A 13,277-nucleotide genomic window follows, 5' to 3' on the forward strand; every position below is an offset into this window, starting at 1 on the left:
GCGCACCGCGCACGCCCCGCGCCGCCCATTGGTCAATCCGCTGCACTGACATCCCCGGTGGCCAATCGTAGCAGGCCGGGGGCGGGTCCCCGGAGGGGATGGGCGCGATGGACACTGTGCCTCGCCAATGGCAATGCGGCACCGCTTCAGTGGCACGCGCCTCAGCCATTCAGCGGTGGCGCTGGGCGGGCGAGCGGGGGGCAGAACAGAACGCGTGATCGACGGCCGCAGCAGCCACTGAAGGGCCGAGGGTACGCAACTGACGGCCACCGGGGCCAATCGCCCCACGGGGAAGGCGGGACTAAGCGGCTGACGCACAACACCGCGAGCGCCGCCCGCCAATGAGCCGCGCCGTCCGTCAGAATGACGGCGCGCGGATCCAATGGGGCACGCGGCCCGGGCAGCCGGCCGCGGCCCCGGCCCCGCCCATTGGCTGCGCGCGGCGCCGGCGGGCACCGCCCCCTCCCGCGCCCGGTGACCCCAAACAAAGGCGGCGATTGGCGCGGCCGCCAGTCCCCGCCCGGCGGGGCCGCCCCGCCCCGTGCACCGGAGCCGAGGCTACACCGCGAGAGCGAAGTTACCCTCGCCGGGACGCCCCGGGGCTGTTTTGTGAGAGGCGCCACGTGCGACCCGCGATTGTCAGCGCCCTCAGTAACGCCGGTGCCGAAGCGGCGCGTCCCGGCCAGAGAGTCTGCCCGGCTGGTCCCAGCGCTTCCGGCACGGACGGAGGTGCCGAGCCCTTAGAGCGGAGAAGAACTCTCCGGGCGGGGAGCAGCTCCCGGACTCTACCCCCACTTTCTAAGTGGCGGATGAAGCCCGGAGCTGTTTGCCGACCCTGGCCGGCGCCCCCGAGGCTACAAAGGCTATTTCTCCATCTTTCAGTACTGCTGCATATTCGGGGTGCTGTAGGCCCTCTTCCCCAGCCGCAGCGTTCTGGGGTGCAGAGCACCATGCTCGGGTGAAACAGGCGTTCTCGGCTCTGTGCAGGGAGATGAGGATTTGTGATTTGATGAGAGAACCAAGTTACGGTGGCCAACGAGATACTAAGGTTTGAGAGAGTCGTTGCCCATTTTGTGAGACAGTGTCACAGATCCCACTCAGCATACACTGCACGGGGCCCGGGGCACGTTGTAAAGGGGCTCCCACGACGTCAAGGAAATCGTTCTGTCCTTATAAAAACTGATGTGCCTCAAGGAGAAGCATGTTCTAGCCTGGGTGAGTGTGCCCCATCTCTGTCAAAGCCTGATGAGCACAGGCACGTCAGCCTCCTTGAGCAGAGCCCTGCAGAACTGGACCACAGCTAATGCCTGCACAATGCAAACCAAGACTGCAACGGTTGCTTCCTTTGATGTGTGTGACTAAACATACAAAAAGGATATTTTCCCTTAGATCCTCCTGGGAGCAGAACTTCTTTAAAAAGACCTGTTGGTGCTTTGGCTTTGCTAAGGACCGAAGCGGTTTCTGAGCCCAGACGAAAGGAGGATGGTGTGATGGGCCTCTTCCAAGACAGAAGAAAGGAAAATTCCTTTTTCCTATTTTCAGCAGCTGCTAATCTCATGGAGCGTGAAAGGCACATTGATGAAGAGGCTCCAGAATGACAGGCTCACTCCCGACGGTCAGAAAGCTCATCTGGTACAGTGTCCTATAAATACCACAAATACTAATGCAACCACAGGATCAGCTAAGACAGTTGTTTCCTTCAGCACTTCAAAATATGCTGGAAATGGAAACTTTTCTAGTTGCCACACTGGCAAAGAGCTACCATTTTCTTGATGAATTCTAGAATTTATGTCTTTCCTTGGTTATTCTTCCAAGACAATTCATATGCTTAGCAGAGACATGAGGTGGCCATACAGTTGTTGTACTTCATAGTTTGCATTATAACAAAAGATAGTATCAGACTAACAGAGGCATCCCTTGGTGCTGAGGGACAGGAAGCAACTTCCTGATGGAAGCCACGGACCTTTGGTTGATGCCTCACGGAGGTGTGGAGAGCCAGTCCATGCTGAATTCCTCTCCAGCGCTCCCCTCAGGATGTCAAGTGATAGAGTCCCTATGGACAGACCTGCCTTGCCACCTCTTCTTCAGCAAGAAATGGGCACCTGAGTTAGCCAAGGAGCACAACCCACAGTGCTTCTGCCCTGAGCCAGCTCACCTCCAGCCCCTGTAACATCCAGCCAGCATTTTCAGGCAGTTTGAGTTTCCATGTGGGTATCCAGGCAAGACTAAGTAATGAAAAGAGATGAGAGAAACAATGGGACCAACACAGCTCCTCCGATTGACACAGCTCCTCACTCTGATAACAAACACAGGGATGCTAGAGAGCAGCTGGGTTTGTTTTCGCAGCCTCCCATGCTCATGGCAGGAACTCGGGCTGCTCCCCACAAACACACAGCAAATGCTGCCACAAACAGCCTTCCTGTTCTTGCCAGGGAAACTGACACAACCGTTCATTCCAGTCACAGCCCTCACTGCAGTATTCACTGACACCCTTTGGATACCATGGGGACTCTACATGGGTCACATCACCCTAACATCACCCACAAACTAAATTAAATGCCAAGTCAGCTCTGTGCTCACATATGAGTGTACATCTGTCTCTTCCCTCCAAGGCTTGAGCAGTTCCTTCTGCACTTCTATGGCTCATTAAAGCAACAAGGTCCATGCTCTGAGGGGCAAGGTTGTTCAGGACACTGCCTGCCTTCTCCTGGTCTGCACAGCCTGCTGAACATAGGGAAGTGCTGCTGTGCTAGTTGGGAACAGCTCCCACTGCCTGGACTAACACAACCACCCTGTGTACCCTGCTCTATCATGTGTCTTTGAGAGCACTGCCTGGCTTTCTAGATCCTTCCTGGTCTGTAAAGACAATGAGAATTTGTGTGGATGAGGATGAATAAAGCATTTTTAAGGGGTTACTGAAGCAGTGCATGAATTCTATTCCATCTAGCTAATGAACTCATTTTCCTCCTCAACATGAGGTTTTCTACCACGAGACACAAACCCCTAGTGAACTGAATCTCCCACACCTGAAATTACCTAACATTAGCTGTGATTTCTGTACATACAGGTTACTACAGCATTACATAGCTAATGTGTACACACGTTACTACAGCAGTGTGACCTGTGTAATACCAGAGATACTAAATGGGGACTTTTTCATCCAGCAGGCCAGCAAAGCCCCAAATACTTTCATTTAGTTCCTGTGCAATAAAATGATAAGAAAGAAACCATTGGAATTAAAGTGCTGCTGGTATCTTTGAAGTTTTCTAGCTCCCACTGTTTAAAACTTGGTCCAATTGCTATTAAGGCACAGAGGTACTGAACCACACAAGACTTTGTGCATGGATGCTGTGGGATAAACTTGATCACTGTTACCTTTCCAGGGGCACATGCACAGAGCAAACTCCAGCTGATAAGCAGCAAGAGAGGAGATGTGACAGAAGTTTGTGCAGTCTGAATCATGAATAATTTTTTATCAGCACACTGATAAAAGCCACTGCTATGCTGGTGTTTGGTGACTGAGTTGGTTTCATTAAAAGGGAGGTGAAATATCAAGTTCTTTTAAAATTCTTAACTGTCAATCCATGGCAGATGTGGGTCTGGCTTGGTTAATTGGGTTAATGTGATGATTTGGCATACTGAGCGATATGCAGAAGTAAAACTGTTAAGAATATATTCAGATATCCTGTTATGGATATTCAGCAAATTATACATCTCCGTTGCTATGGCAAGCAGCACAAAGGAAAACAGTTCAGACAGGTTTAATAGCCATAATGACAATGTTGGAACCCCATTTCTTGTGAATTGTTTGCACAAAGTTACTTCATGATTTAGAAGCAAGGAATGCCAAGTGTTTTCACAAAAATACTCTCACAAGTGTGAGAAGAGATGATTAAAAAAAACCTCACACGATAGAAATGCAGTAGTTTTTCCCTTTTTACTCTCCCCACAAACAGAATGTAAAGGAATAAACCCAAAACTTGACCAAGACAATGTGTGTGGACAAATCCACTCTTACAACACGTGTGATGTACAACTACCAGTTCCTAGGTTTATCAAAAACAGGTAAATATTCCAAAACATGCACTTCTTTCAAAAGGTTCTCCAAAGTATACTCCACCTAACGCCCTACCATCCAAGTAATTTGTCCAATATTACGTGGGGAAGTTGAAGAGAATAAACATTATCCTTATCAGGAACGAAGGATACTGGACTCAGAATGGACAAGAGCACATACACCCCTAGCAGGAGGTCAAGCTCAGTCACCTTCTACACTATGGGCTTTGGATCCATCTTTTTTGCTGTTCCTTCTTCTGTAGTTCTGAGCCCATTTGTTTCCCTCAGAAATACAAAGACTACACTCATATTACCTCTAGTTAAACTCTGTTGGCTATACAAAATAAACCCCAGGCCAAAATTAACTACAACTCCAAAATCCCAGCCCCTTTAATGGACTCTTTAAGGAAAGATGGTTTTGCTGTGCAAAGCCACATAAAGAGTGTGGCTGTTTAAACCAGTAGCCTCAACACAAAACACAGCATTTACCTGTTTAACAAAGAACAGGACCAACAGTGCAGTTGGTCTACAGGGGTACCAGCTCCAGATGGGAAACCTGGGTGGTTGCAGTGCTGGAGCCTCGGTCATTCAGTGTCACACAGCACCAGAAGGACTGACATGGGTGCCAAGGGCCAGCCTTTGCTGCAGGGAGCAGCTGTCCCACCACACCCTACACACTGCCCCTGCAGCCCTTGGCCTTTGCTTCCTGTGACACAGCCTGGTGTCTGCCTTCACTTTGCTCCCAGCACCCCAGTGACACTAAGAAAGTCACAATCATTTTGCCCTAATATACACCCATAAGCCAGTTAGAGGAGAAAAAATGAAATATGATGTAAATTAAAGCTTCCAACTAAGGGGATTTACCAGTAAGTCACCATAAAATTCAGATAATTTATTTTTTCAATTCTGCAGCAACTTTCTCCAATTCATTTGGATTAGCTATTAGAAATTATATCTCAAAAATTAAAGAAAATGTCTATTGACCACTATATCAAATTCTAATTTTAGCCAGGGAAAAAAAGAATAATTAGGCAGTGATTTATTCTGGTAGTCAACTTACATTAACAATTTTTCCCCATGTTTATGTAATTCTGGCAAAATCAAATAATATATACAGTGCTCATAAATGCTGGGCTAGATTTAGTAAAGACAATTTCCTACACTACATCCAGGACATTTCTCTTTGCTTTCTCTTCTAATGAGACATTAGAGTTGTTCTGTGTAAGGAGGGGATATGATTGTTATGCGTGGCCTCCTCAGTTGGAATTTTAGTGCAGTCTTCAATAAGGGTCATGGAAGGATTAGTTTTTTAATTTTTTTTTAAGTTGTCATCCTCCTGTAACAAGCTGTATAGCTTGCCTGCTCTCTGGGAATGATCCACCCCACATCCTAACCCTTCTTCCCAGGGAGAAAGTGTAAATCCTGCAAACTCTCAGTGCCAGAAGCCATCATGCAGTGTTGGCTCTGCAGTGGATGCACAGCTCCCAGCTCAGCATGAGTGAATTTGGGATTGGATCTCTAGCCACAGCTGGAACAAATGGGGAAGGATGTTTAAGATCCCTAAAGTTATACTCCTAAAGTTGTGTTCCTGCTTTTAAAGCAAGTATCTTTTCCAGCTCCTCTAGAATTGGACTGCTGTCTACATTAAGTGAATAAATATGGTTCTGGGAGCCAAACCAGTTACCAAGGTATGAAACTGTCAGCCTCCAGGCACTGAGAACAGAAGAATGAGTAATGGAAGACAACAAAGTAAGAATAACAGGAGAACCAAAGGAAGTAGAACTGGTAGACGGTAACAGAGGCAGAAGATGTTCAAAGTCATGTGGATTCCAGAACTAGAAGCCAAAGGCAAATTCAAAATTACCTGAGTCAGTTTGCTCAGACAGCACTGCCCCTTGCCCAAGAACCTATCCTGGTACTTCTGAACCAAGTCTGTCCTGTGATTCCCTCAGAGAGCATCATTAACATACAGAGCACTCAAGCTTTCAATTAAAAAGCATCGTTGCTGAAAGCATTATCCCAAATCTTTAAAGGACTCCATCCCAACTGGGCTCTGCTATGTTATAAATTTACAATGAGAAGGAACTTCCCTGACTTTTCCTATCATTATTTATGAATAGGTAAACCAAATGGAAGAGTAATCCCAGTGTTACAAAGTAGAGTCACTCATGCTTTGCTCCCAGTGGCACCATGGCAGAGCAGCTGCTCCAGTTCTCTTGGGGTGGCCCAACAGTGCCTTATCACACAGACCCTTCTGCTCTGTCAGCAAGGGTACACAACACTTCTTATAAGCAAAAATGATTGGTTTAATATTTTCTCACTAGTTTTAGCCACAGAGCAGTTTCTTTCTAGGTCTGCCTAAACCTCATCTAACCTTTAAGACTATTCTTTCCCATGTGACCCATGAGAGTTGCACAAAATGAGAAATATATCCAAACAGTAGCTGCAGAAAATACACAGAAATAACTCGTTTTCACTGAGATGGGTTCATTTGTGAGCTCTGACTTTCCCCTGAACTTCCTCCCCTGAAGGACTGGAACAGTAATACCAGTACAATAATACTTTTTCTCTTGAAGTGGAGTAAATCAGTTCCTCACTCTCAGTAGTGAAGCGAAAATTAAGATGAAAAAGAGTATAGAATGCAGAAAACCCCTGTTACCCCAGAATAATACAATTTGCTGCTGATCCTCAGCTGCTAAGATAGGCACGTCAATTATTTATAGAACTCAGAGTGTGAAATATGAAGTATTTCAGCCTGGGACACCACAAAGGTAAAACCAGGAACACAATCCTGTCAGCACTGGCAGACAAGGACAGAATAAGCAAGCACAGAATATTTCTACACAGATTACCCTTTTTATTGAACTACAAATTGCAAAAGGTCTTTATGAAGTGCCACTTTCAGTGTTAAGTGAGCTGCATCCTCCTTTTGACAGTGTCAGTCTGTATTTAATGTTTATTTAACATTTATCTAAAGGGCCATCTCTTCCAGGGAAACAATGTTACAGTAAGTTAACATAATTTCACCTGAATATTTACAGGAAGCCCAGGATCTTCTCCTGGATATGTGCTTATGTCCATCAACAGCCTATCACACAGTCTAAAACAGTCTAAAACCTGCTCCACATGACCAAACTTTGCCAATAATTTTTACAATCAAAATTCCAATTTATGTTCTCAGTAGTGATACCAAAATTTATCTGTACAAAAGCGCTTGTATGGTTTATAGCAAGTTTGTTGAGAGAAAGTATCTGGATTAAAACTCCCAGGGTTGCAGTGAAAGGTTGTTCACAGCTCATCTGAGGAACTAACAGGTTACTATTCAAACACATCTACAATTTCTTGGGGAAAAATCCAAAGCAAACTAAATAAAACCCCACAGACAAAATCAGAAAACCTTGGAGCCCCAACTTCCAGTAGCAGCCAGCTAAAATGCTTTGGTGGGACCATGCATTACTGTATCTCAAATCAAGTATTTCAAAGCTGGAGGATTTCTAAGTGCATCTCCTCCTCCTGCCTTGCCTCCAACTCTGAGGGCAAAAGCTTCAAATACAGTGACTAAGAAATTACAGCAAAGGACTAGCACTGAACTTTCAGATCAAAGGATACAGAGTGATTCAGCCTCCTTTCCTGACTGCTTGCGAGACGTGGGCTAAACACCAACAGTCAGGTGTTTTGAAAAGCTCCACCTCAGTAAGAGAACTTGCATCAGCAGTGAGGCTACAGGACCCCAAACAATGTGACTCTCCCTTAGACAGGCTTCCTCACTCAAGAGCTCTGTCTGTCAGCCCATGTCACCAGAGGGGTGACACACCACCTTCCACAGCTGCCAGCACTCACCGATGCCAGCGCTTGCAGGACAAGCAGCAGATCAGAACAGGTATTGCCCGTTGCTGTCCTGCAACTGAAAACCCGAATGCTGACACAACTGAGGGAAAAACCAAAAAACCACAAGCTAGCCCAGCAGGCTACTGTCTGTCCCCAGGGTCACATGTGCTGAAAGAAAGCAGAAGCAGCGAGGACTTGGCAGTGCCTGAAGCACAACGCCTGCAGAAATGATTATGCTGATGCCAAATCTGGTCCTTTCGGAGCTTTCCAGCCACTGCTGAGCGGACAGCACGTGTTGCAATGCTGGAGCTGGCAACGGCAGTGCTGAGCACAGCTAGTGGCCACTGGCCACCTTAAAGCACCAGCACCATGCAACTGCCCTGAGCCCATGTTTAGCAGCATAAGCAGTAAAATAATACATCTATCGAGTTCTCAAAACTAGCAAATGTTGAAAAGCCTCCCTGTTCCACATTTCACCTGGCCTTGTTGGTGCTGTTGCTACCACTGCTCTGTGCTGGCTGGGCGCCAGGGCCTCAGCCAGGGACCAGGAGGAATAAGGAATAGCTACATGACCTGGCTCTGGGGAACCAGCACTCCTGTAGGGACACAGGCCCTGCCAGCACGGGCTGTTCTCCAGTTTTACAGACTCAAAGCTCTCCAGACTGATGGTGAAGAATTTTGAAACCCAAAGAGTATACCAGATTCACATACAATTTTATGAAAATAACTGAAAATACAAAAGCCTTCACATACACATATGCAGAAAAACAACTAATGAAACTATCAGATCTCCCAAAATATGGATTGACAACAACAGAAACTTGCTAATTACTATTTTAAGTATCCTTAAATTCTCATCTCTGGTGCTATCAAGCTAAAAATTACATTATCATGGATTTGAACTGTAGGACAGCCTATACAAGTTAGGACCATTCCAAAAAAGTCAAACAGTGTTTCAGAGTGTATTTAGCAGATATTTTGAACACATTTGCATTGCCATGACACGCTCTTGTAATATCAGGCTGGAAGGCTCCAAGCAGACCAAGAGCTCTGGCTGGCCAAATGGCATGAACACCTGAACTACAGGGAATACCCTCCCTGATGGCTGTTTTGAAAACAACACTTCCAGCAAAACTACTTTTTATATATATCAGCCCATTACGCAGTACTGACAAGATCCTCTGTTTGCCCCAGAAACACCCTGTGTCCCACACAACTGCTGCTGGAGAGAGACGAGAGGCAGGGGCAACAGGCAGATCATCACTGCAAACCTGGAACTCTTGCAAGGAGAACATTTACTTTTACCTTTGGGGGATTTAAGTCAGCCTGCATGAAACAAGCATGAAAATATCCTAAGGAGAGCTACATGACTAATGAAGATTTTCTTGCTCCTCATCAGTTGCTTCAGCCACTTCTGCTGCCACTGGACGAGCGTAACAAGGCCTTTCTACTGCATGGTGCTCTGCAGATATGACTAAAGCTGCCTCTTACCTCCCCAAGTTCCCAGGTAGACTATCATGCCTCCATTACAGAGAGAATTTCGCAGAATGAAAGAGCCAATAAGAAATGTTTCCTCCAGGCATCTCAACAGCATTATCACAAAACACAGTAAAAGGCATCAGAGCAGCACAGAGACATTCAACCCTGTTGGAGGCACCTGTTTGCAGAACACTCCCAACACTGCAGCCGTGTACACCTGCCCAGGGGCATGGCCACAGCAGGAACTGGCCATGGCTGACTGACCGACCCTCTGGAGCACAACACTGCCTGCAAATGGACTGGTGCACTGCAGCTCTCACTTCTGTTTTTGCCCTCAGCACAACCATGGCAGCAGAGGTGTGGAGTAACTGCTGGGCTGGTGGGGCAGGGAGAACTGCTGCACCTGCCAACACACACATGCAGGGACAGGGCGGAAAGGACGAGTTGCATGGGTTTTAGGTACAGAATGATACAACTTTGGGGAAAACCCGAGCAAAGAGAGAGCAGGTCAGGAGTGAGAGGCGGCACTGGGACTTCATGCAAAACGGAGGAGGAGGGAATTCAGAACACTGAGCTCTGGTTTGAGGGGGTGTGCCGTTTGCCTCGTGAGGAAAGGTACCCCACAAAGTCCCACAGGCTCTGAAATGCACTCAATTAGCTGTTCCTTTTACCTTTTTGTTCTACCCAGCATTTCTTCAAGAGCACTGTCATCTCTGGCTTTGGCATCCTACTCATCATCTATGAATTCATGTTGCCGTTTCCTCCCTGAAATGAAAAATCCCATAGTCAGTCATTTGCTACACAGAGGAAAGGACAAATCTGACAGTATTTTTTTGCCACTGTTGAAGTTCAAAGACCACCTTGCTCCTTGAGTAGACAACACTGCAAGTTGTGCTCCTGGCTATGGTGTCATTCAGCCATGATCACTCAGTGTGTGCTCACTCCAGAAACTTACCCCGAATTTACCTGTAAGCAGCTGAAAAGCTGTCAGTGCCTCAGCCCTGTCTGGAGAGAAGGAGCAGGGCAATGACTCACTCAGACTAAAAAAATTCCCAACAACAACAAGAGAGACTTGTGCCAAGCAAATATCTTTATTTTACTTTAAAACATTCTGAAAGTGTTAATCTATATGAAAGAGAAGCAAAACAAGACTGAAAAAGCATGTTTAATGTTAGGGAAGCCTTCACATCACATGAGCCAAATTAAAAATAAGACTAAACACAAGTGTACAAAGCAGAGACAAAAAAAATCAATTTTCTCAAAGACATAACATAAGGGACTCCCACAGGGGCCGGCAAATTCTGGAAGGGAGAAAGAGATTATATTTTATGGGAAGAGATTCAATAAGCATTCTTTTCCCATAAAGCTAGTGATGGAGGATTGTCACTGCTCCATAGATACCCCATGCACATTTCAGGACAACAGTAACAGGAAATCAATAGCACCTTTTATATGTGCAAAGACATTATCTCTCTGGACTCCTAATACTAACAAATGGGGCCAAGAAAGACCTTTACTAGAATTTAGCAGTCAGCATTACTCTGGCTGAGAAAAGAAAGCGGGATGCTGGTCTACACCCTTAGATTTTTAGATTTTTTTTTTTTTAAAAACTAACTCTGCTCAGAGCATCACCCCTGAGTGGTGCCCAGGAGCCCCCAATGACAGTACATCACAATTGTAACAGTGCTGAGCCCTGGCACTGTCACCCCATCGCAGACATCCCCTCCAGCTGATGCTGTAGTCATTACAGGCAGGAGCTTTGTCAGGGGTAATTTGACAGCTTTGACAAGCTTGGCTGAATTTATGGCACTTTCTAGTTTTTCCCTCCATTGAGCTGTGATGGAACTAAAGTTAATATTACCAAAACCACTCCACGAGGGGACAGGTTCCCAGCGCTGACTCCGATCCCAGTCACTGAGAGAATCTGCTACACTGGGCCCTTCAGTGTCCCCTGCCACCCTCAGGGATAGGGAGGGCAGCTCCATCCAGCCCACTTGCAGGAGGAGATTCCTTGATGAAGATCTCTGGTATCTCTGGCTCCACCACAGTAGGGGTGAATCACCACTAGTAAGGCTACTCACAGCTTACTAGAGAGCACTGAAGCAGCAGCCACGGTGTCACAGGTTTGACAACACATGCCCAGCTAAACCCAGCACCTGAGTCCTTGGGGCTGCTCTCTTGCTGCAGGGACTGTGTCCCACACAGCACCACAAAGCCTCCACGTGCAAGTACCAACATGGGAAGAGGAATACTGCACCCCAAGCCAAACCTTGGCAAGTCAGTAAAGCACAAGCAAGTACTTTTCCTTTTTTTCTTCCTTTTCCTCTTTCCCATCAGATTGCTTCTTGCCATAGATGCTACATTTCCTCTATTATAATGCAGGGTTTTTAAAGAGCTCTCTCTACATCCTTAGAAAGCACAGCTCATATTTAGCTCCCTAAACTCGTATTTCTCTCTTCCTATATTTCCCTGCCAAGATGTGACACCTGTGGAACGTTCCCAGAAAATTCCCCTGAATCATCTGTGATGCAAGGGAACAGCAGCCAGCGTTGGCAACAAGCAGCTGGGTCTTTTAGGAAAGCGTTAGATCAATCTGGTGAGGGGAAGGATCCCCAGTAATTCTGGCACTAACATCCCCAAGGACCGCAGAGCTCCCAAATCAGTTAGAAAAAGAGCATAATTACGACAGGACCAAAATCCATGGGAAATAGTGTTGCCATGGCAACTGACATTCTCACAACTAGAATCTCCTTTGCATTCTTGCACAGACTCAATGACTCCTAAACCACGTGGAAAAAAAAAATCTGTCTAGCAGGTGGGTTCATTAAGGAAAAGCAGTGCTAGAGGTGCTTCCCTGCAAACAGACCCACTTCCATATGCTTTCTCAGAAAGGGAGCCGTTGTGCACCTCTTGTTCCAAGCACTGCATCTCACTCACCAGGAGTGCAGATGAACTGCTGTAACACAATCAATACTTCCTTGTTAGCTACCCTTGTATCAGGAAAAAAACGTATTAAATATTAAAACATTCTTGTTTGCAAATAAAAGTTAAAAGAAGATAAAATCCAAAGCAGGCTAGCTGAGTTTTGAAATGGGAATGTGGTTCCAGCTTCATGCTGGGCTGCACTGGCGTTAATGAGTGTTTTTTCAAACATTCCTCTTTACAGACAGCAGTACTCAAAAACCACTCCAGCATCCCCACACACATATCAGATCCAGCCACTGGGCAACATCCATACATGAGCAGGAAAGGCCTTATTTTTCTTCCTGTCAGCCTTATCGTAGCATTAATACCCAGTCTATCCACCAGCACACTTCAAGCAAGGTTCAAGTTAACGGACCGGCTGGGCAGCCCTTTTGCTAAAAGCTCTGAGCTCCACACGCTTTGGGGGCATTTCCCTTCCATTTCAGTACTGCTCGGGTCTGGGGAGTTAACCCACCATCAGGAAGGGCAACACAGAGTGAAGCCCAGGGCCGTGTTCTCTAGGACAAATGCCAAAGCAGCGCTATTGATCCAAGGGAAAGTGTTCCAGATCTACCGGTGACAAACGGGCACACGCTCTGCCGACGGTGTGCCCCTGCCAGCCGTGCTGTGCCCGACGGTCTGACATCGCTGAGCTCAGCTGTGCTCGCCTTCGGGTGCCGTGCAGGCAGATCTGCCCCGGGACCCTCCTCGGTACCGGGCTGCCGGACTTCCCCGCTGCCCTCCGCCAGCCCCGCCGGAGCCCGGAGTTGCTCACGGAATAGCGACTCGATGGTGACAGCACGGTTTGGAAATCGCCCTCTTGTTACGGGGGAGAGAGGCCTCGTGGCACCGTCTGCACCTACAGGTCCCGTCAATGACCGAAGTGAGCGACTGCCCTTTAGGAAGGTACCGAGGGCCCTGCGGCACCGAGACGGGCACCGGGAGAGGAA

The 13,277-nt window shown here is 47.1% G+C and overlaps 2 protein-coding genes across 6 annotated transcripts in view; one reads left to right on the plus strand and one right to left on the minus strand.

The window, feature by feature from the left end:
• Positions 1-13,041, minus strand: part of CAMTA1 (calmodulin binding transcription activator 1) — a 234,801-nt gene extending 221,760 nt beyond the window's left edge. For 4 of the 5 annotated variants that reach the window (XM_015648185.2, XM_015648186.2, XM_015648181.2 and 1 more), the window contains exons 1-2: positions 12,803-13,041; positions 10,035-10,128 (exon numbers count right to left, since the gene is read on the minus strand). In XM_015648185.2, coding sequence (XP_015503671.1) covers positions 10,035-10,101 — 67 coding nt within the window. In that variant the 5' untranslated portion in view covers positions 10,102-10,128; positions 12,803-13,041. Of the gene's footprint in view, positions 1-10,034; positions 10,129-12,802 lie in introns of those variants that run through there. The other variant, XM_015648182.2, reaches the window with a different exon arrangement.
• A 21-nt stretch (positions 13,042-13,062) lies between these two features.
• The window catches only part of DNAJC11 (DnaJ heat shock protein family (Hsp40) member C11), a 20,387-nt gene continuing 20,172 nt past the window's right edge, over positions 13,063-13,277 (plus strand). The window contains exon 1 of the mRNA XM_015648188.3: positions 13,063-13,233. Coding sequence (XP_015503674.1) covers positions 13,117-13,233 — 117 coding nt within the window. The 5' untranslated portion in view covers positions 13,063-13,116. The remainder of the gene's footprint in view (positions 13,234-13,277) is intronic.

Source organism: Parus major, chromosome 21, assembly GCF_001522545.3.
Source record: "Parus major isolate Abel chromosome 21, Parus_major1.1, whole genome shotgun sequence".
Taxonomy (NCBI): Eukaryota; Metazoa; Chordata; class Aves; order Passeriformes; family Paridae; genus Parus; species Parus major.